Genomic DNA, 23883 nt, shown 5'->3' on the forward strand with positions numbered 1-23883 from the left:
GCTGCATCTGTCGTATCTCTCTCCTGTTAGACAGGCCTTACCAGGAGGCACCCAAGGCCAATGCAAGGCCCTGCTGTGGAGTTTACAACTCAAACACAGGGCCTTTGTGCCAAGGGTGGATGCTCTCCGCCCTGTTTGAATTCTTGGGGGTTGAGTTTGGCAGAATACAAAGTATGGGGTCCCTAAGGGGTTCCTGAGAGATAGGTGCCCTCTCCATCACTTTCTTGCCCTAGATCTCTGACACCCAACCGGACTCCATTTGTGTCATCACGGCCTTCCGGAGATACACTGTATCCTTCCGCTATGCTGGATTATACACTGTATCCTTCCGCCATGCTCACCTGTGTTTCCCCTTTTCTTCCCCACCGGATCCCCTTAATGACATGGTGACAGGTGGGTCTCTTATCTATATATCATTAATATTTAACCTCCCTCCAAGGTCACTGACTCAGTATCTCAGGCCAAAGGTTAACCGTCTTTACTTTGTTTACAACTGAATGACTGGCCTGTTCTCACCTGGTCAGTACAACCAGGGTTACAGAGCACTTTTATGGAAGGCCATAAACTGGCTGTCAGCTCCCAGGGCAACCATAACAAAAATGTGGAAGAACCTGGAGTGTCTGGGGAGGAGCCTTCGGCCTCCTTCTAAGGGCCTCTCTCAGATCACCATACACACTCCTCCCCTGGCATCCCAGGCCCATAGCTGGGGCGGATCCTGCCTGCTACCAGACAGGCTGTCAAAGTCCCACCAGGGCCAGATGGTAAGCTTGACTTTTCTGAGAGCGCTACACTCTGACCCAGTAGCCTGGAAAGTCTCCAGCCCTGCCTGCCGTGCCCTGTCCCAGCCAGAGAAGAGGGAGTCTCCAAGTCACCTGCCTAACAAGGAAAGGCAGAGCCAGGGGTAAAAGAATAGTGACCTCAGAACCCCCCAGGGAACATTCCAAGACCCTGGACCCCTGTGCAGCCGGAACTCACAAGCTGTGCACAGACAAGGAGAGCTGTGAATGCAGCCCAACATAAATAAATGGGAAACGCACCTAAAACGGCATGGTTTGGGGGTTTTTTTGGTTAGGTTTGGTTTGATGCAATTGTCTGGTTTTCCAAGTGTGAAGATGACAGTGTCTCGTCCAGACGAAGCTTGAAGCCACAGACGCTACCGATCCTGCAAACGTTCTGCTCTGTGATAAAGCTTAATTTGTAAACCAGGCAGGAAGGGACAGACAAGCACATAATAGAACGAATGGCAATGTAGGAAGTGCAGTAAAGGTTACTTGAACACAAATACCAAAAGCTAGACTGACTGAATGATGTGGTGTTTAACATGCAGAGTGGACACACTGGACCACAGGACGGTGTACATCTGTGGCTGGATGAAACAGGACGGCAACTGACATAGACATGATGGGAGAGGGAGAGGGGGGAGGGGGAGAGGGAGAAGAAGCCCTGTTTCCTTTGGATCCTCACTGTGTTGAGAGTCAGAGCTCTGAGATCCCTAACCCAGCCTCCCTGCTACCTCTGCCATTTTTTGTTTGGATATAAGGAGGGAGGAAACCAGGAAGTTTCCCCTGCTGTGTATAAAGGTGGACAGCAGCCGGAATGAACCAGAGTGAGAGCTAGAGAGCACAGGAAGAGACTGAAGTAGACCCAGAATCTCAGAGGACTCAAGGGAGGAGACATCTAGGTAGGCAAGTCTCTATGGCAACCCGAAGTTGGTGCCATCGGCCATGGACAGCTCTGTGGGGGGAAAATCAGTTGTGGAGTGAGTTGTTGATAGAGGTGGCCCTTGGTTTAGTCATAAGTCCAAGAAAATAAAAAAAAATAAAGGAAAAAGGAAAAGAGAGAGATGTAAATAGAAGTGAGATGCTAAGCCAAGCATTTCCTGTATTTAGTGGCAATTTAGTCTCACAACCATTCAACAGGCCATGGCATGCGTGCGAGCATGGTGCAAGCATTGGGGGAGGGGGGGCGCGAGTGTAGTGCTTGTGCGCACGCGCATGCAACTAAGTGAAGGCCAGAAGTCAACATTGGTGTCATCTTCAATCCCGCCCTACCTTATTTTCTGAGTCTCTCATTGAACACGGAGCTCACTGATTGGCTAAACTGGCTGACCATCAAGATCCCAGAATCCTCCTGAATCTGCCTCCCAGTGCTGGAATTACAGCCACATGCCTGGCTCAGCTCCTCAAGATTGCTCTACAGGCAGTTTACCCACTGAACCATCTCGGGAGCCCTCAGATGCCGAAACTTAACCATTAACGCAACGCCCGGAGGAGGGGAGGTGTCTTTACAACCTGATTGGGTCACGAGGAGGAGTTGGTGGGCGTGTCCTAAGCTCTTCGGCTCTTCCGTCACATGAAGACACAACCAGAGCTGTTCTGGTTAGTTTTATGTCAACTTGACACAAGCTAAAGTCATCTGAGGAGGGTGTCTCAATTCAGACTCTGTCACATCTGACTGTAGGCAAACCTGTAGAGCGTTTTCTTAATTAGTGGGTTGATGGGGGAGGACCCAGCCCATTGTGGGCTGAGCAAACCATGAGGAGCAAGGCAGTAAGCAGCACCCCTCCACGGCCTCTGCATCAGCTCCCGCCTCCAGATTCCTGCCCTGTTTGAGTTCCTGTCCTGGCTTCCTTCAGTGATGGATTATGATGTGGAAGTGTAAACAGAATAAACCCTTTCCTCCCCAACTTGCTTTTGATCATGGTGTTTCATCATAGCAATAGAAACCCCCTATCTAAGACATCCGGAATGTGAAACCTGACCTTGGACTTTTGTGCCTTCAGAATAGTAACAGATGTCGTCCTCTATAAATGACCTAGTATATACCAGGCCAAATAGATTGAGACAGCATTTATCCACTCATTTTAATTAATTTATTTTGAGACAGGGTCTTGTTAGCACAAGATGGCCTCAAACTTGCTACATCCTCTAGGGTGGACTTGAACTCCTGGTCCTCGTGCCTTGATCTCCCAAGTGGCATGCACTATCATGCCTGGCTTTCCATTCATTGTTAAAGTCAAGTTGAGGGCCCACTGCATTCCAGGAATTATTTCTTTTGGGGTAGGGACAGAGAGAACAAGACAATTCAGCACACCTACTGTCTAAAACGTTCTCCAGGCTACAATTAAAGAAACTGAGGCTCAGGAAGAAGGCTGAAGGCTGAGTATGATGCTACTCACTTGTAATCCCATCACTCAAGGTACTGAGGGTCATGGGTTCGAGGTCAACCTCGACTATGTAGTGAGACTTGTCAATAATAATAGTAACAACAATAATAATAATGGAGAGAAGGCCCTTGTTTGTGAATAGAGGTGCCTGTGCCTGTCATCTAAGCAAAGAGCTGTGGGAGTTGGATCATCTTATGTCTGCTTAGTTTCTTTTTTTTTTTTCTTTTCTATTTTTCGGAGCTGGGGACCGAACCCAGGGCCTTGCGCTTGCTAGGGTCTGCTTAGTTTCTTGACTGAGGTTTGACCATACTTACAAAGGACCCAGTGATATGGGGCTGCATCACCATGCGTGATCAGCTGAGGGATACAGGGGAATGGACCCCAAGCCCAGATGGGTGCGGTGAGACACGCCCTTCAATATCCCCAGAGTTTGAGTGACTAGTAGAGCCCTGGTCTATCAACCGTCTAAACTATGTCTGGTGTTGTGGGGGAGGCCATGGACATTACTGGGACCCTTTCTTTCAGAGGATCCAGTTGGAGACAAGGTCTCAGTGTGTAGCCCAGGCTGGGTCTGGATGCCTGGATCCATCCTCCTCAGCCCCTTGGAGGCTGAGATTACAAATCTGCAGCACCTTGCCCTTCCAGAAGACTGTGAGGCAGTCATCACTGTCCCCTGAAGAAGAGATGAACCGGAACAAGGTGACTTGCTTAAGCGATAAAGCCAGGGACTAAATGGGATTCTGAACAGAATGTGAGGTGTCCCCCCAACTCCGCCATGTGCCTGAGTTCGTCCCTTTAGTCTGCCTCAGAGGACAGGGACAACAGGTCAGCACTGTGCTGTGCTGAACAGAGGCACATCACACTTAGCCGTCACAGCAATTGTCTGAGTCCACAGAACTCTTTCTAGACAGGGATCACCATAGGAAACGGGAAAGACAGGGTGGGGTAGGCTTGGAATCATGGCATTCAAAGTGAGGCAGGGAAATTGTCAGTCTCGAGGTAGCCTGGGCTACATAACAAAACCTTGTCTCTAAACAACAACCCCTAAAATATGATTGAGGGCTGGAGAGACGGTTCAGTGTTAGAACACTGGCTGCTCTTCCAGAGGACGCAGGATCAATTCCCAGTCACTCACATGATGGGGTAACCCTCCCTCCTGCTGCTCCTACCGCACCTCTAGCCTTCTCCCCCACTTCCCCACCCTAGTCCCTACCTCCGGGAACTGCCTAGGTCTCCAGCCTGGGTTTGAGGAAAGTGGACACAGTGTTCCCAACTATAGAGTTTGTTTGCAACTGTCCTTCTGATTGCAGGTTACCCTGGGGAGGTTTCCAACTTCTCTGATCTGAATTCCTTCCAGACACACAGACAGCAGCGCCAGGTTACCTGGCTCTCAAACATTTGTATCTTCAGCCTCAGGGGATCTGATGCCCTCTTCTGGCCTCTCAATAACTAGGCATGAGTGTTACTAGGCACACATACAGGCAAGTAAAACACTCGTATACATAAGTTGTCCTTAAGGATAAAGAAGAAAGAAAAGAAAGAAAAGGGGAGGGAGGGAGGGAGACAGGGAGGGAGAGAGGCAGGGAGGGAGGGAGGGAGGGAGAGAGAGAGAGAGAGAGAGAGAGAGAGAGAGAGAGAGAGAGAGATATGGTGGAGCAGAACGTGACAGCATTCTCCCCTGGAGTTGCTACACACTGGTCTGGGGAAGAGGGGAATCTGGGAAGCTTAGAAAGGGCTTTTCAAGTAAGGCAGGAGATTAAGATTAGGACTGAAGAGCTCAGTGTTACTCCTCTCTCCCCAGGGAGTCGCCTCTGAACCTGTAGGAGGTGCAGCCAGCAGAGCTGACCTTGGTGCTGTGGTTTGAGGAAGAGGCTAGAAGTGAAGCCATGTTCTCGGACCTGGAGCTGGTACAACCTTCCCAGACCTGCACATGCTCTGGAGGGCCATATTCCTTTCCCATGTCTCCCTAGCTCCTGTCCCCACCCCGCCTCACCACACACAACCATGGGCACCAGCAACTGCTGGGGTGAAAGACAGGAAGAAGCCACACATCTCCACCTTAGTGGAGAGAATCAAAGTTTTCACGTTTAGGTCACACTCTCTGTGCTATCTGCATGAAGCCAGGCACTGTGACACTCTCTGTCTCTGGGGAAAGAATTCAGATCTCAGCTGGGAGAAGCTTCCCCAGGGTACCCTGCAACCGGAAGGACAGTTGCAATCCAACTTCTATAGCCGAGAGCATGTGTGTCCAGTTTTCCCAAGCCAGGCTGTAGCCCTAGGCACGGCTCTCACTCTGGGCAGGGTGGGGTGGAAAAGCTAGGGGTGGGGGAGGGGCAGTAGGGGGTGGGGGCCACCCCACCTGTTGCTGCTGCCTAGCAGGGCTGGCAGGAAGAGACGGCCCTCCCCTCTGCCTCCACCCTCACCATGCTCCCATCCATTGTCACCGCTCTGTCCCAGCGCTGCTATATTTAAGACGGTTACAAGGCTCCGGGATCACATTCTTCACCGGTCCTCACTGAGCTGAGGGCAGGAAGAGACCAGGGAGCTTCTTACTGTCCTGAGTGGACACCGCTGTTTCTGTGAGTCACATGCAGGGATCCCTGCTGAGGAACACCCCAACTTTCCACAGCGAATGACCTATGGGGGTGGTATCGATGGTACATGTGTAGTGTAGGTAACTCTAGTGTATGTGTGTATCTGTGGTGTATGGGCTTGTGTATGTGTACATGATGCGGGGTGGTCTGTGCATAGGTTTACATGTATGTGTGTCTACTGTGTAATGGGGGTAATATTTGTGTGACAATGATGTGTGTGTGTGTGTTATAGTGTGTGGGGTATGTGTGTTTGTATGACGTGTGCATCTATAGTGTTTATGTGTGTGTTGAAGGCTATGTGTCTGTGTGTGTTATAGAGTATGTGTGTATATGTGTGTTATAGGGTATGTGTGTGTATTTTGTAGGGTATATGTTTCTGTGTGTGTGTGTGTGTGTGTGTGTGTGTGTTATATAGTATGTGTCTATGTGTGTGTTGTAGGGTTTGTGTCTGTCTTGTGCTATAAGGTGTGTGTGTGTGTGTGTGTTCATGTCCTGTAGGGTATGTGTGTATCTATGTGTGTGTCTTTATAGTGTATGTGTGTAAGTATGTTGGGAAAGGAGTTTGTTTGGTAGATTTGAACTTGGCTACCCCAAGTGAAAACAGGGTACCCCGGAACTCCATGTCTCGTTTCACTAGTCTGTGCAGCCCTGGGTCTTCTGAATGTCTCATGGAAGGTCCTCCTTGATATGAAAGCTAAATATAAAGAAGAGGAAAGGCCCTTGGGGATGATACTTGGAACTGGAGTCTTCGCTGTGTGGAGCAGCAGTCAGTCAGGGAGCCCAAGCTGGCAGGTCCAGCAGGTCCAGCAGCAATGGAGTGTGCAGGTTGAATCCTGGTTGTTCGACCCCAGAGGCCGAGAAAAAGTACAGACCCTGCAGTCCCAAATCCTCGGGCTGCCGTGTTCATCCCACACAGGGGATGAGGTCACAGGGCTCTGCAGGGAAAGGAACATCCTCCGCTAACCAGGGCCAGATCATCACAGCCTTGGTGAAGCAAGGAGGCCGTGCCTGTCCCGGCCTGTGCCGACCCACTGGCCAGGGAGCATCCAGTCCCGCTCATACTGCTTCTCATCCTGTGGGAAAGGGCAGTGGAGGCCACTGACCTGTCCTGCTTAATCCCACACTTTAGTCAGTGCTTTAAAAAGCATTCATGGCTCACCACAGAGGACGGGGTCTGAAGGCCAAATGCCAGTGGGCCGCTGTCCTCATTAGGACAGGGCTGATGTCAGAGCACAGGAACCCTCCTTGTTGGCTGGAGCCTTGCTCCCCCCGGGGTCAACCCTGTGGGCTGAGGAAGAACCGTTAGCGTTAGCGTTAGCGTTAGCGTTAGCGTTAGCGTTAGCGTTAGCGTTAGCGTGAGCTGGCTTGTCTAGTTCTCTGCCAGCAGAGATGCTATCTAGCCAGGAGGAGTCACAGCCAGGCCTGAGTGGGCAATTGTCCTCTGGCTCTGCTGAGATGCTTGTCAGGAGCCAAGGGACCTTTGGGAGCAGCCCTTAATGGTTCCCGATTACTGCAAGCCAATGACCTCCCTGATGGTTACAGCTGGGGGCAGCACAGAAAACCAAACTTTAAGCCCATGGGCGACACTCAGTAGTTAAGCCCCACAACCAGGGAGTCATAAGCAGCCTACATACAGGTAGGAACTGAGCAGGAAGAGGAGGCGCTTTCTAAAAGAGAAACAAATTATAGGCTGCAGGTTAAAAAGACCAAAGGGATTAAAGAAGAGACCGTTCTAGGCCTCTTGTGTTTTGACAAGGCTTCCGAGGAAGTTGGTGGGAGTGTCTGACACTTAGGTGGGACTCGCTTCTCCAGGCCTTCAGTTAACCTTTTGGTCGCCCATCCCAGGAGTGTGCTGGACACATTTTATCCAAGGGAAAGCCAAGTTATAAAGTCCAAGGCCACTCCCTTAGAAGCAGGAATGAGAAACTAGGGTCACAGGATTGCACCGGGTCACAGGAGACTCACAGTCCCCATACTGTGTATTAACATGGCCCTCAGGCTAAGTCTGGAGGAATGGCTGGGGTCAGGAAACCAGCGAAGGCTCAAGGGTATGACTAGACAGAGAGAGGACGTCTGCCCTTTCTGAGACTAGACCCAGCCTGGGAGAGCAGCGTGCAGTCTCTCATCATCTGGAAAGCCAAGCCCAGGAGAGAGGGGTGGACAGGACTGCAGCTGGCAGCCAGGGCTCTGCTCCTCACTGGGTCCCTGCTCACCCACTGCCAAGCTACAAGGGACAATAGAGAAGCTGTGTCACTGCGGTCCCTCACCTTCTCAGGCCTCAAACCCTACGCTCCTATAGAACAGGGGTTCCCAACCCCTTTTGGGGAGGGTCATATATCAGATATCCTGCATATTGGATATTTGTATTACAATTCACAACGGCAAAATTACATAAAATACTTTTATGGTTGGGGCCACCACACCATGAGGAACTGTATTAGAGGGCGGCAGCATTAAGAAAGTTGGAACCACTGCTGTACAGAGAAACAACCTCTCGTGCACGCGCCCGGAGCACTTGGGAAGGGTAGGACGGCTGACCATGCATGCACCTTGGTTTTGACAGGTTATTGTGCTTGCAGCCATGACTCTGCCCCACAGTCCTGGAAGTGCCGGGGAGCCCCAAGCCTCCCAGACCGTGCAGGTCCACAGGCTGGAGCACAAGCATGAGGAGGAGCAGAAGGAGGAGCGGGAGCACAGCCTGCGTATGGGCTCTTCTGTGCAGAGACGAACCTATCGCAGCAGGTGGGAGTGCCCTGGCCCTGCGGCCCCTTCAGGCCGTGGCTCCACCCCAGGACCCCAATTTGAAGGGGATGCATAACACGTCTGTCCAGAGACTGCCATCTTAGATGGGTAGCACAGGCCCACCTTCTGAGATACCCCACACCCCCAACTGAGTAAAAGTGACAAGGGGGCAGTCTTCTACAGAGAGGAGACACAGTGCCTCAGGAAGTGTGTTGGGGACTTTTTGTCCCCATGACAAAGTACCTGAAAAACACATTAGGAGAAGAGTGAAGTTTTTGTTTCCGTTTTGTTTTGTTGATTTATTTTGTTAGTGTTTGTTTTCCTAGCCCTTTATGCGCTTTATGGGGTGCACTCCAGTCTTAGCTCTATTGCTTTGAAGCTGACGAGAGGCAGAACAAACATTATGCTGGCAGGGTAGCCAGGAACACAGAAAGAAAGAGGGAGGGCGGGAGGGAGGAAGGAAGGAAGGAAGGAAGGGAGGGAGGGAGGGAGGGAGGGAGGGAGGGAGGGAGGGAGGAAGGGAAGGAAGGTGGAGCCTGGACCAAGGCAAAGCCCCCATAACCTACTTCCTACACCTCTAGATGTTTTTCTTCTGCTTTCTATAAAACCACCAAACTGAACCCATCAGGGATTGGTAATAATGAGTACACAGTTCCTGTGGCCCCCATGGTCCTGTGGTCCTCGTGGTCCTGTGGTCCCTGTGGCCTCTGTGGCCCTTGTGGTCCCTGTGGTCCTGTGGTCCCTGTAGCTCCCATGGTCTCTGTGGTCCTGTGATCCCTGTAGCTTCTGTTGTCCCCATGGTCCTGTGGCCTCCGTGGTCCCCGTGGTCACCGTTGTCCCTGTGGTCCTGTGGTCCCTGTGACCCTGTGGCCCCTGCGGTCCTGTGGCCCCCATGCTCCCTATGGTGCAGCCCCTTCTCAGTGAGTATCTCCAACAGCTGAGGCCTAAGTTCCCAACACAAGTCCTTAGGGGATGCCTCATATCCTAAAAGGAGGCTCAGCCCTGTCCAGGGGGGTAGACATCCTTGCTCTCTGAGACCCCCACATCGAGAGGGAGGTTCAGTCTGAGAAGGGAGCTCAGGGTTGCCTCTGGTACCCTAATGTACGGCCATGGTCTCAGGGACCCCAGGAAACTCCCCCAAGATCTGTGACCTCCCTTTCTCCTGCCAGTGAGGAGGAACAGCAGTTCAGCCCTGAAGACTATGCCCTGGCTGCTGCCCTGGCCCTCACAGCCTCCTCAGAGTTGTCCTGGTAAGTCACACTGTCACTGGACAAGGAAGGGCTGTTTTATCTTGACCCTGTCTCTGGTCTCCAGTCCCCTACCTCTCCGTGGGCTCCCACTGACACACAATGGATCTGTCCAAAGTTCCATTTGGAGGAGAAGGCCTGAGAGGAGTATGAACCAGACACTGTGAGGCCAAGCCTCACACCACCCCCTGGACAAGTCCCCACGGCAAGAAATGACTGTCCCCAAGCAGCCAGTCTCATTACCACAAGGTTTCAGAGAGGAACTTTGGTCATGGGGTACGGGCTGGTAACATTCACAAGCAAGGGAAGGTCCCTGCATGCCTGTGACCAGAGGCACCAAAACTCTGGGACACAGCCATGCTGTCCTTAAACAAGTCATTGGACTTTCCTGCCCTGTGAAATGAGGAGGGGACATCTGTCCACTTGGACACATTGAAAACCGGCCAATTGTTTGTTAAGGAGTTTTACACGCTCCGTTCCTAACTACACACTCACTAAACTCTGGCCGTAACACACACACAGCTACATGTGCGCTTTTTTGAGACAAGGTTTTACATGGACTAGGCTAGCCTCAAGCTTGCTACATAGCCAAAGGTAGCCTTGAACTTCCGGTCCTCCTTTCTCCTGAGTGCTGGGGCTGAAAGCATGTGTATTATACGGTGCTGTAGATCACACCCAAGGGCTCTGCGCATTTGAGACAAGCACTCTGCTAACTGAGCCACATCCCCCAGTCTCCTTCCGCTGTGTCTGCCAGATCCAAGGATACAAGGCTGTGCTTCTCCCTAAAGGGTATTTCCAAGTACCGCTAGCGTGTGAGTGCGGGGTAGGACTGCTCCGGCCTCTACGGTATGTCTGAGTCCTGTCTTACAGGGAAGCTAAATTGAGACGCCAGACCACCAGAGTAGAGCTGGAGGAGCGTGGACAGAAGCGGATTGGCTTTGGCAATGACTTAGAGCGAATGGAGATGGCCTTCCTACGGACGCAGAGACTGCTGCGTCAGAGACGGGACTGGAAGGCCCTGCGACAACGGGTGAGGCAGGCGCTGGGGAGACCCCAGCCTTGAATCTGACCCCTGCCCATGCTCCATCCTCGCTCCTCCCCCTTCTGCACCTTTATTCAGGAAAAGGCCCTAGATTCCGATTCTGATGCCCCTACCCTTAGCTAGGCGACCTGAGAAAAGTTCGGGCTCTTCTTGAGCCTCCGTTTCCCCTCCGTGACTCGGACGTGGTTATGGCAGCTCTGTGCTGAGGTAGAAATCAAATGAGCTTAGATTTTTTTTTTTTAGAGCGACTTCCTAGGGTCTAGAAGACCAATTGTGGAAGGTCTGAGGTCCCTTCCCTGCGCCCTGCCCAGGTCACACTTCACAGGGCTTCTTTACATAACCCCTGCGTGCTTCACAGATTGATTTACTCCTCGCCACAATCCCTACAGAGATGAGCAAATAAGTCTCTTCACTGTCCTCATTTTATAGGCGATAAGAATGAGGCTCTGCCTGTACTCCCTTAACACATTCCTTAGAGCACATTCCCTGCCCATTGAGCAGCACTGCCTCAAGATGGTGGGGATGAGGGCTCAACCAGTGTCAGGGGGCAATGTGGTGGGGAAGCCATCCCTGGCCTCTGGAAGTCACACCCCCCTTCACCTCCAGACAGAGCAGAAGGTCCTGGAGGCCAAGGAACTGATTGAGCTGTGCTCTGGCCGGGGCCCCTGGTTCTGGATCCCACTTCGATCGCACGCTGTCTGGGAGTACACCACAGTACTGCTGACCTGCACCATCCAGGGTTCATTTCCATTCCAGGTCACCTGGTAAGCCCCTCGGGCTGGAGACGAGTCTTCGAGTTATTCAAGGGTCTCCCATCTTCACCCAAGGTTCCTCTGCTTCAGCAAGGCAGACTCTGAGTTCCGCCCACCCTACACACAGAGCAAGAACAGCTGCCTGAGAGTCTCAGACTGGCTTGGGACTTAGTTATTCTTAGCCTGGGTGGGGAAGATTGGAGCCCCCTGGAGAGCCAGCCCTTGTAAAAATATGATTCCGTGACCTGAGAAGGCAGCTGCTCTGTGCTGGGCATCTTCAGTTCTGGGAGTCAGAAGAGAAAGCCCAGAAGCTAGGGAGGAGGTGGGGAGGGCAGGACCCTGCTGAGAGGATGGGCTCAGATCTAGAGTGTGAGCCAAAAGCCAGGCCTAGCTTTCTCTCCTGCCACAGAGTCAGGGCGTGGCCACAGATAGATGACAACCCCTTGGATCTGCTTCTGGTTTTGCTTCTGCTTCCAGCCCAGATAATAGGCTGAGGACCCTTATGCAGCTGATTCAGGCTAAGAGTTTAATGCCCCTCAGAAGTGCCTCAGAACTTGACAAAAGCTGGGAAAGAACCAGGCATGGTTGGTGGCGCATGCGTGTGATGCCAGCATGCAAGAGACTGAGGCAGGGGGTTGGGGATTTAGCTCAGTAGTAGAGCGCTTGCCTAGGAAGCGCAAGGCCCTGGGTTCGGTCCCCAGCTCTGAAAAAAAGAACCAAAAAAAAAGAGACTGAGGCAGGAGGGTCACGTCTAGAAAAAAGAAGTGGGAAGAGCTGGGAAGACAGGAGACAGCATTTCTTGAAGCATACCAGCACCCCAGACGCCTTATAGCTGGGGGATCCTCTGAGCAAGGTGCTGGAGATGGGGTGCTTGTGGCCACTTCCTAAGGAGCCATTGTCCACAGAGTGGAGTCCCTGATTGCTGGGTCTTAGAACCACTGCCAGCAGGCCACAGATTAAGAAAGGAGTTTCAACAATAGTCGTCATCAGAATCACCATCCCAGGCCCTGTCAGGGTCTCACTCTTTTTTTTTTTTTTTTTTTTTTGTTCTTTTTTTCGGAGCTGGGGACCGAACCCAGGGCCTTGCGCTTCCTAGGCAAGCTCTCTACCACTGAGCTAAATCCCCAACCCCAGGGTCTCACTCTTAAAGAATACTCTGCCCAGGGAGAACTGGCCACAGAGAAGTATTTTCAGGGTCCTGCTCAGATCATTGTGGAGAGGGCGAGAGAGGAAGGAAATGGTTATCCTGGCCTGAAATGTCCAGGAAGGCTCCTCAGAAGAGGCGGCATGGGAGCAGGAGGATGAATATCACATGGTCCAAAAACAGAAGTAGAAGGCATCATCTCGCTGGGACCACCTTTACACAGACGGGCACTCTGGTCCCATCTGAACCTTATCTGAAGTCGCATAGCCAAAGTGGACCAGGATTCAGATTTGGGGGTTCTCCTAGCAGTCACAAAAGCAAGAGAGCAACAGGTTAGGGTTTTGGAGGGGTCTGCTGTTTTATTGTTGTTTTTAACTTAAAGCACACAGGTGCTTGAAGAGGGGAAACGTAGGCGGGTCACGACCAAGGGTGACATCTGAAGGAAGCTGGCCTCCAGGCTGGCCAGTTCCAGCTGGCACACTTTCAAAGTCATGCACTGGACACTGTGCTGGGCAACGGGGTGCTGTGGAGACCAAGGCAGTCCCACCTGCCAGTGGCTGGCCCCAGTAAGAGGTCTGCTTCCAACTCAAGTCTGGGCTAAGTCAGCAGAGGGCAGGGCAGAAACCGCTGGCTGTCTACCTGTGGCCAAACCCCACCCACCCTGGCACTTAAGCCCACATCTATGGCATTCCATAGGAGCCTCTAGGAGGGGGGCTGGTTTCTGCTCCAGCTAGCAAGGCCAGCACCACAGAGCCAAGCGTTCTTGAGAGGGTAGAAGCCAAGGCCAGACCCACTGACTTGGTGACCCCTGAGGTTCCTGGCTTGGTGATCCTGGATCAGAACCATAAGACTGGTCTCTGAGGGCGTGTTCCTGTTCAAGAGCCAGGCTTGTCAGGAGAGTGTGTTCACTCAGTACCTACTGAGCATTTCCTAGATGCAGAAGCACTGAGAGGACTCAAACGTGCAGCGTTACCCTAGTGAGGCAGACAGGCTGAGCAATTGGTTACAGTTGCTGAGGACGGACTAGCTACGTAGGGCAGGCAGGGGTGGGGGTGGGGGTGGGATCTGTTCTCAGGATGGTGCATACTTGGGACCGCCGCACATGAACAAGAAGAAACCCAAGAATACCCCTGGGTATTTGGGGGAGCTCAGTGCTCAGAGGCGTGCTAGGAAAAGGCAAAGGGAGGAGACAGCAACTGCTAGAAGTACCCTTTAAAAATGTAATCTAGGGTTGGGGATTTAGCTCAGTGGTAGAGCGCTTGCCTAGCAAGTGCAAGGCCCTGGGTTTGGTCCCCAGCTCCGAAAAAAAGGGAAAAAAATGTAATCTAGGGTTGGAGAGATGGCTTAATGGTTAAGAATGAATACTGCTCTTTCAAAGGACCAGAGTTCAATTCCCAGCACCCGTGTTGGTAGCTCATAACTGTCCACAACCCCAGCTCAACGGAAGTCAAAGACTCTGGCTCCTTTGGGCTTTGCATTAACACAATTCCCCACATACCTCCTGCACATAAGTTTTTTTTTTTAATTAAAAAAAAAAAAGGCAAGGCAGTGGTTCTAGGACAAGAGTAAGACCCTGTCTCAAAAAACAATAAGTAGATGGATAGATAGATAGATAGATAGATAGATAGATAGATAGATAGATAGAATAGATTAGAATAGAAAGAATAGACCATGTAATCAAAATATACCAGGAGAATAAGCATAGAGACACAAACCTGTGATCCCTGGCCTCTGGAGGCTAACACAGGAAGGCCACAAGTCTGAAACTGACCTGCGCTGCCCAGTAAGGCAATATCTCAAAGTTAACAATGGAAATTTTAGGCAAATAGTAAGTCGCTTTCTTGAGGCTGCTAGGCTGGAGGGGCAGGCAGGATGAGGCTCAGGGTCTGGCAGCTGCTGCGCCTTGAGAGGAAGGCAGACCCTGGACAGCCAGAGGTGTCTGGAATGTTTCCGACAGGTGTGGCTAGTGGGCCTGGCCCTCGGAGCCTGGAGAGATGTGTGCCCAGATTAGGCACTGCCCTCCCAACAGGAGACTTAGATGGGCCCCTTTCCTAAATGGGTACAGCCTGGGGACAGCGTGGATGTGCCACTGTTCCGTGGCCATGGAGATAAATAGAGCAGCCAGAGAAACAGGCCAGGGCCAAGAAGGCTGGTCCTGAGGCTGGGGCGCCCTCTGTCTGCAAGAAGACACCTTCCTCTTCAACCTCATCTGTCTATGCTCGAGCCGGAAGAGGCATTTCTGCATTCACCCCTGAGACACACATACCACACAAGGCACCAACACTGCCACTGCTGCCACCACCAGAACACAAAAAACTAGAGGTTGTTTCGAGTCCAGCACTTGCCTAGCACTTATAGGCCTAGGAGTCAATGCCTAGCCGAAGTATACACATATGCATATGCATACACACACATGCACACACACACACGCACACACATATGCACATACACATATGCGCACACACATGCACACACAAGCACATACACACATGCACACACATACATGCACACTCACACACATATGCACACTCACACACATGCACACACGCATGCACATACACATATGCACACACATGCACACATATGCACATACACATATGCACATACACACATGCACACACATACATGTACACTCACACACATATGCACACTCACACACATGCACACACATGCACACATACACATGCACACTCACACACATGCACACACACACACACACACACACACACAACACCAGTATCCAGGTCCGATACCCAGAACTCCTAATTTTACTGGGACACAGCACTAGCCACTGGCTGCTCTGTCCACAGCCTCCCAGCCTTCTTCCAGTCACAGGACACAGAGGTGGTCAAACTGATGCAAAATGGGTCAGCTGTGGCCATGTGGCACCTGTCCCCACTTGCTGTTGACCATTGTCATAGGACCAACCAGCCTCCCAAAGGCAGGGCAAGAAGACAGGTAGTATTTTGGGATGCTCCAGGATAAATCCTGTTTCTTTAGCATTAGAACAGTGATTCTCAATCTCCCTAACACTGGGCCCTTTAATACACCTTCTCATATAGTGGTGACCCCCAACCATACAATTATTTCATTGCTGCTTCTTAGCTGTAACTTTGCTACTGCTATGAGTTGTATTTCCCGATGGTCTCAGGCGACCCCTGTGAAAGGGTCACTGGAGTCTCAAGGGGGTTGCGACCCAAAGGTTGAGAACCACTGGTTTAGAGGGCCCTGATATGGCAAAGCAATGTATGCTCTCTGATGCAGGCCCCACAAGGCTTGCGTTCCAACACTGTCCATAATAAAAAGCCTTCGGTGTCATTGAGACAATTCTGGGTCTCATGCATGGTCTAGGCAAACATCCCACATGCAGCCTGTACCCCACCCCCAGCTCCAGGCAAAGACCTTTAACTTTCCTTGGGTGGTTTAATTGACAGCTAAAATTAGAGAAAGAAAGCCAGATGTGGAGGTGCATGCCTGTTACCCCAGCCTTCAAAAGGCTGATCCCTGAGGATCTCAAATCCAAGGCTCATATGAACTACATAGTGACCCTGTCTCCAAAGAAGATGGAGGAGGACCTTGGAAAGAGGAGAGGGGGAAGGGGATGGAGGAGAGGGGAGGGAGATAGAGAAGGATGGGGGGGGAGTGGGAGAGGAGAGAAAGAGGAAGCAGCAGCAACTAGGCTTGGTAGCTGCACACTTGTGACCCTAGCACTTGAGAGACAAAGGCAGTAGTATTAGCGGTCTGTGGTCATCCTCGGCTATGTTTCTAAATAAAAGGATATCCTTGGCTACTTGAGACCCAATCTCAAAACTAAGGGGAAGCAACAGCAACTAGGCTTGGTAGCTGCACACTTTACAACCCTAGCATTTGAGAGACAAAGGCAGGAGTGTTAGTGGTTTGTGGTCATCCTTGGCTGTATTTCTAAATCAGGGCTAACCTGGGCTACATGAGACCCACTCTCAAAGCTTCAATAAAGAAATAGCAGTACTTATAAGCATCTGCCCTGGGGAGTTATAAAGAGAGGCTTGGAGCTCTCATTGGTACAGGCCCCTCAAAGAGGAGTTCAAATACAAGGCCTTGTCTCTGGTGTGCCCGGGAGCGCCTCCGGCAGCTACTCCGGACTCAAACGGATCTTTGAGCATCTACAGTGAGCAGGACCAAGGAAGTGTTACCCTATCTCAGGGGCGCAGGAACCCTGCAGAGGCAACCCCATGTACAGGGCCAGCCCAATGCATTCCCATTTTCCAGATGAGGACAACTGAGTCTGGCAGTGAAAGTTCCACCAGGGGGGTAGCCAGATGGGGAGCAGCACATTGCCGAGGCTAGAATCCCGGTCTGAAAGCTGCATCCCACCAACTCACCACAGCTACTGTGTCTCCACAGGTACAAGGACGACATCCAGATCGATCCCCGCCTCTTTCCTGCCGGCAAATACCGAATCACCAACAACTACGGACTGCTCACCCTGGAGATCAGGAGGTAAAAACACAGGCAGAGCGCGGCCCATCCCCCATGACTCGGATCCCAACACCACTGAGGCTGGGCTCTGGCACCCCGATTTAGCCATCCTCAGAGGGCCTAAGGGACCAGGGGGAAACTTGTGGATCGAGCAAGAGAGATCTTACCTGAGGTGCCAGGGAACGCTGGGCACCGAAGGGCTCTTGGTTTGCTGATGGGGCCAGAGAGGCACATTCTCCCGCCTACTCCGTCAGGGTTCCTGGGACAGGAACCAGTCAAGCTTCTCTGAGGCACATGTGGGGTTCTTCTGGCTGCTGATGAGACCCAGGCCTGAAATAGAAGGTGTGGGCACTGTACCTGGCTCTGGCATGGACCTAGGCCTCAGCAAGTCTGCTGCCCAGTGTGAACAGAGGAAACTCTGTTCATGAGTTTTGAAGTGGAGATGTCAATAGGGCTGGAAGGCAGAGCCTGAACGAGGTGCAGACAGCTGGGTTAATGTCAGTTGCTGTGTGACTCTGGGAGAATCGCTCCACCTCTCTGGTAATAACGCGGCAGTATGCTACATGATGTTTTCAGAGCCCTTTCCCGTGTCATATCCCTAGTGTTTCACAGAAATCCAGGGTCCATCCCAAAGACACACAGCCCTGGGTCTTCCCCGCGTGCCACACCCAGCGGGGTGTGTGTTCCTCATGGAGCCTAGCATCCTCTGGGATTCCCCCCTCCCTCCTTTTCAGGTGCACGGTTGAGGACTCAGCCACCTACACTGTGCTGGTGAAGAACGCCTTTGGCCAGGCCTCTTCCTTTGCCAAAGTCCTCATCCGCAGTAAGTCCATCCATCCCCAACAGACCAGGCCCCACAAGCCGATGGCCATCAGAAAGCCATGAACCTAAGATAGTACTTTAGCTGAGACTGGGGACCTGGAGCCTCCTCTCTCAGACTAGCAAGGCCAACTAGGTGAGTTGATGGTGGAAGTTGATGAGAAGACAGAAGCTCTGTCCCTGGGGAGTGTGTGGAGAGCCACCAGGAGGAAAAGGAAGGATCACCCCTCCCCAGAGCTCTCATTATGCATCGAGTACATACAGTCTGTCTCTATCCTATGCTGGCCTTGACCTGACCTCTGTCTGCAGAGTCAAGCAGGCATGGGTCAGTCACTAAGCTTTGTGTGACGTAGGTAAATGGATTAGAAAGGGGGACTGTGGGGTTGGGGATTTAGCTCAGTGGTAGAGCGCTTGCCTAGCAAGCGCAAGGCCCTGGGTTCGGTCCCCAGCTCCGAAAAAAAAGAAAAAATAAAAGAAAGGGGGACTGTCCTACAAGTGGGGGACAGAACAGACCGGGTTTCAGGCCTCACTGCCCCTGACAGACCTTCATGAAGAACCCAGCCAACTGTTCCAGGTGACCTTGACAGTCCATCTCCATAGCCTGTTAGAGCCGGCCCAGATGAGGGCCTCCAAGAGAGCATCCAGGAGCAAAGGCTGTGCCCTCCCTACTCCCTTCCCACTGCCCCTCCTGGCTTTCTCCTGTGTGCTTTGCTATTGGACTCATCCCTCCTTGACATTGCTCTGTGACTATTCAAAAGTCACAGCTTACAGCAGGTCGGATACATAGGCTTCAGCCAGACCTGGGCTCCCATTCTGGCTCTGCCTTAGGTTCAGGGGGGCCTGGACCAGCCTCTAACCTCTCGGAGCCAGACGCTCATGTCTGGTCAGCAGATAAGTTTGACATGCAGCTCTTGGGAGAAGATGTTGTCTTTTGTCCCTTTGTGAATGCCATACCTGGCCTTAAGGGCTTTGGAGTGAGAGGCCCCAGGTGGTCTATTCTCTCAGTGTGTGTGTGTGTGTGTGTGTGTGTGTGTGTGTGTGTGTGTGTGTCTATCTCTACATCTCTATTTCTGTCTCTTTATCTCTGTCTCTCTCTCTGTTCCTCTCTGCCCTCCCCCACGTCTGTCTGTCTCCCCTGCCCAACCAGGGCAGCTGTCCAGCCCTGCCCTCCTAGCCTGTCACAGTCTTGTTAGACTGTCCTTTGCAGTCCTCTACTGTCTGTGCATTCCTGAGATAGCTCCTGGGAGGCAGCTGTCCCAGTCACCCGGCCAGGTTCTCCGTGTAGACATTTGAGCTGCCCCATAGGCTATGCCCAGAGTGAAACCCAAGGTCATACACTGTGTCTCGCTATCCAGCCTCCCTCCCTCCTTCCATACCTCTGCCCTTCCCTCTCTCCATCAAGGCCAACAATTCAAAGATCCCCACTGGAGGCATGAACTCAGAGACTCTGCTACTGCCCTCTGTCCGTCTCCATGGTGACACGGGGGTCTCTATGCGTATTCCCTTGCTGGGAGACAGGATCCCAGGGTCTAACACCGAGTCTCCCGCCAGCTCTGTGTATCACCTGGAACCTACCCGTACCCTTCCAGACCTCACTCTGGGGGCCAGGAGCACATCATGGTTCAGACTACTGGGGCTAGCTGGGTAACTCGGCCTCAGTTTCCCCATCTGTGAAAGTTGACAGAGTTAAGCTAGCAGGCAGTTGCTCTTAGCTGTCTCTGGGGGTCATGTCCACTTCACTCTGAACCTCCAGCCAACCCTATCAGTGATGATTCCTCCAAAGTCTGGCCAGGATTTCCCCCTTGAGGACTCTATATGATCCCATAGCAAGTTCAGACAGAAGAGAAAAACCAGCATTTATGGAACCCCTACTGTGTGCTGGGCATTGACCAGGGGCTTTATGTATGAAACCTAATTTGTTCATAACCCACCCCACTGAGGAGCAATTACAGCTCCCATTTTGCTGAGGAAGAAACTGAGGGACAGGAACATAAAGGGGTTTCCCCAGAGCTGTTGCAGGGGCCACTGACAAGTCAGAAGTCAAGCCCACATCCACGACCATGTCCCCAAGTGTAGGAGGACTGTGGGGTCTGAGATGTCCCCAGCTGCGTTTGTCTTATTTTGGCAGCTTACCTGGGAAAAGACGCTGGCTTCGACTCAGAGATCTTTAAACGTAAGTGGGCTGGGGATGGAAACAGGGCATGTGGGATCCCCACAGTCCTTCTCAGAAGAGCGCCCATTGCCCTCAAAGCCTATCCTTTGATGGAAGACTGTCACAGGTGCTGATCCCCAACTGACGAGCTGACTTCTTGGTTCCCCCTTCCCACCCCAGGACGTTTTTCCCTACTGATGTACCTTTAAGAACTATAAATCACCAGCTGTGGTGGTGCACACCTTTAATCCCAGCACTGGGAGGCAGAGGTAGCTAGAACTTTGTGAGTTTGAGGCCAGCCTGGTCTTTAAAGAGAGTTCTGCATGGAGGAACCCCGTCTTGTAAGAAAGAGAACAAACTGTGACTCCTGACCCAGAGGAATGGGACAGCCCAGAAGAGTCCTTGCTCCCATTTAGACGCAGAACAGGTTGGTGTCTTAAAAGACCTTGATCTCATGTTTCTAGGATCTATGTTCGGCCCCACCGTGGAGTTTACATCGGTGTTGAAGCCAATCTTTGCCCAAGAGAAAGAGCCCTTCTCCCTGACCTGTTTGTTCTCAGATGATGTGTTAGAAGCTGAGGAGAGAATCCAGTGGTTCAGAGATGGTGAGCCCATGGACTTCCCAACCCAGGGACAACACCCATCCCCACCCCAGGGGTCAGCCATGCCCCTCTCCCGAGCACATGCACACACATGTTCAGAATAAAGAGCTCCTGGGTGGCCCGGGAAAAGGGCTAGAGCAGGCTACTCTGTGAGTACAGCAGGCAGCTGGCCCCCTGATCCTGACTATGACCAGGCCTGCAGCCTAAGGGCAAGGAGCACGGCCACCTACCCTCCTCGTGCCCTTGCCCTGAGCCTAGGAAGGTAGCACCTGCTGAGCAGGGTAGAGTAGGGGAGCCTGAGGGACAGCTGCAATAACAGATGGCTGTGTTCCCAAACCTGTCTATCATTCGGAACAGCGTGCTGACAGGGAGGAGGAGCAAGGTCTTTTCTCCAAGGCAGCTCAGGGCAAGGCTGCTCCCAGAGCACCACACAAGGTCACAGACTGGAGTCTCTCCACTGACCTCTGCCCTCCTCACTGTGTGAGACCCTGGTCCTTTAGTGAGCTCTTATCTCTCAGTAAGGCCCACTACCTACGTGGATAGAGTGCTTGCCTATCATACACGAAGCTGGGTTCTATCCCCAGGACCCCATAAATGGGGTGTGAAAGTGTATGGCTATCATCCCAGCACTCAGGAGTCAGAGGGAGACATAGGCTGCCGGAGACTTTATCTCAAAAAACAAACACTACTTCTGTCCGCTGAGTCTCCTTACTGAGGCTCACGCAGGCTCCTCTTTCCCACAGCCCCCCTAGTTATCCTCCTGCTCACTGCCTTCCTAACCCTTAACACTCTCCTTCAACCCCACCCTCACTGAGCCCTGATTCTGTCCTTCTGATCTCTTTGAGGAGAGTTCAGAGTCCATGAAGTCAGATCTCTGAAAGCCCTCAACACCTACATCCACCACCCACCTGAGCCTCAACCTTCAGCCACACCAGCCCTCTCCTGCACCTTCCAGGGTCTCCAAAGCCACAGGCTTCTATGAGCTCCTGGGTGAGGCCAGGATTCCCCCCGCCATGAGTTCACACTGGTCCTTCCTCCCATCCACAGGCAGGCTACTGAGGTCTTCAACACGCAGGCAGATACTCTACGCAGACCGCCAGGCATCCGTGAAGGTGTCCTGTGCCTACAAGGAGGATGAGGGGTTCTACACCATCCGAGTTTCTTCTCCCTTTGGGCCGCAGGAGCAGAGTGCCTACGTCTTTATAAGAGGTAAGGGGGACCTCTTCATCCAAGGCTCCTGCACTCTCGGAACTTGAGTTGCTCTTATGAGGAGGCCGGGGTTGGTCTATAAGAGTCCCTGCAGTAGCATTCTGTGGATCTAAAGGACACAGCCAAGTCTCCACAGTCTCCAAGAGGAGGCGTGGTGGGGACTAGGAGTGGTGGGGACCAGGAGGGAGGGCTCTGTACAGTGTTGGAAGGTCCTCCTTACTGTTGATGTCTTGACCCTGTCTATATTCAGCCTCTGACATGGTCAACTGTTCAGGTCCTTGGTAAAAGACGGGCACTCCCAGATGCTGCTGTGTAGTGGCGGCCAGGTTAGTCCCCAGCACTGGCTGTCCAGGTCAGAACTGAGACCCTGGAGGACTCAAGGGAAGAGGAGGTTAAATGGGTTGGGGGTATGGACATCCAGCTCTCAAATGGTCTCAGGCTGAGGATGAACCCTTTTTTTATTTCTGGGATTCAGATGCTGCAGCTGAGAAGCCAGGAGCCCCAGGCTCCCCACTAAATGTCCGGTGTCTGAATGTGCATAGAGACTGCCTGACCCTGACGTGGGTGCCACCCAGCGACACCCGGGGTAGCACCATTACTGGCTATTCCATTGAGCTGTGAGTTGCATTCTGGTGTGGCAGAGCCCCTTGGGCAGGGTACTGACTAACAGCAGATGGGAGGGGGTGCACAAGAGGTAGAAAAAGCAAACTCCATGCTAGCATGTTGTTTTGTTAAACCGTTTTGAGCTCCTGGCGATTTGCAGGTGCACACCCATTCAGGAGTCATCTCGGATCCGTGGATGAAATACATACACACGTTAGTTTATTTTTAATATGCTTTTAGCTCAGTGGCTGGGTACTAGCCTCCCATGGCTAGTGTGCCCTTCCCTCCATTGGTCCTGGCTAAACACCTTCCAAATCTACCTTTAACTTTGCTGTTCAGTTACCTTCGGAGAAGCCCATTGGTCTTCCCAAGATGCTTTCGGGATGCCCTTCTGGGGACTACTCTCCTTTTCTGCCTACATTTTGGAAGATCTCCCCTGCAGCTCTACGTCTGTCCCATCTCTCTCCCCCAAGAATCTTGATTCTCTTCTTCTCTCCTACCTGTGGGAACCTGGAAGTCCCCGCCTTTTTCTTTCCGCCCAGCCATTGGCCACTGGTGTCTTTATTGATAGATCAAAAACCAATTGGGGGCGAGGACCTTCAGCGACTGTAACACAGATTCCTGATCAAAGCATCAGAACCAGCCCCCTCCATTCAACATTGATTCTCAGAACTAGGCAAGGGCCTGCCTGTAAGAAACAGTCTGGGGACAGTGCAAAGGTGTCCAGGTTTTCAAATCTCTTTCTCATCGATGCCTAGAATTCTGGTACAAACTGTTAAGGACTTTGAAGCCTGGGTACCTGTACCTTTGGTGGCTAGGTCAGATGCCAGAGAGGGATACACTGATAGGGGAAGGGTGGGCGGAGAGACACCTCAATATTCATGTGCTATGGAAGGGTGGGCAGGGAGACAGACCTCACTACTACCTCCGTGTGCTATAAACACTGACGTTGGAGCTAGTGAGAAAACCAGGCCTAAGAGGAGTGGGCCTAGTGACTGCCGTGTGTGTTCCTTGGCTTGCACTCAGTTTCCTAGCTCTCTAAGTATGTATGCCCTGTAGAAGTTAGGGTCTGCCTCTTCCTCCCAGCCCCGTGCTCCTAGAAATAAGACTCAGATTCAAAATATATTCACAAATGCCTTGTCCACATAGCTAGGCTCTTCTCTGACTAGAATCACAACTTGAGATAACCCATTTGTTCTAGCCTACATTCTGCCACGTGGCTAGTTACCTGTGCTCAGGTCAGGTACCATTCATCTGTCTCCTTACATCTGCCCGGTGGATCTTACCTGGCTCTCATCCTTCCTCCCTAAGCCATAGGCCATAGGCTTTTTAATAGACAGGTAATGTATCCAT

General features: G+C 52.0%; 1 protein-coding gene across 2 annotated transcripts in view; it reads left to right on the forward strand.

The window, feature by feature from the left end:
• The first annotated feature begins 5661 nt into the window (after positions 1–5661).
• Myom3 (myomesin 3) overlaps positions 5662–23883 on the forward strand; it is a 50542-nt gene continuing 32320 nt past the window's right edge. The window contains exons 1-11 of one of the 2 annotated variants that reach the window (NM_001107987.2): positions 5662–5745; positions 8324–8502; positions 9672–9752; positions 10620–10779; positions 11398–11555; positions 17071–17166; positions 17880–17968; positions 20093–20137; positions 20581–20721; positions 21766–21927; positions 22403–22544. In NM_001107987.2, the coding sequence (NP_001101457.2) occupies positions 8342–8502; positions 9672–9752; positions 10620–10779; positions 11398–11555; positions 17071–17166; positions 17880–17968; positions 20093–20137; positions 20581–20721; positions 21766–21927; positions 22403–22544 (1235 nt within the window). In that variant the 5' untranslated portion in view covers positions 5662–5745; positions 8324–8341. The remainder of the gene's footprint in view (positions 5746–8323; positions 8503–9671; positions 9753–10619; positions 10780–11397; positions 11556–17070; positions 17167–17879; positions 17969–20092; positions 20138–20580; positions 20722–21765; positions 21928–22402; positions 22545–23883) is intronic. The other variant, NM_001372118.1, reaches the window with a different exon arrangement.

The sequence above is a fragment of the Rattus norvegicus genome, chromosome 5 (genome assembly GCF_036323735.1).
Source record: "Rattus norvegicus strain BN/NHsdMcwi chromosome 5, GRCr8, whole genome shotgun sequence".
Taxonomy (NCBI): domain Eukaryota; kingdom Metazoa; phylum Chordata; class Mammalia; order Rodentia; family Muridae; genus Rattus; species Rattus norvegicus.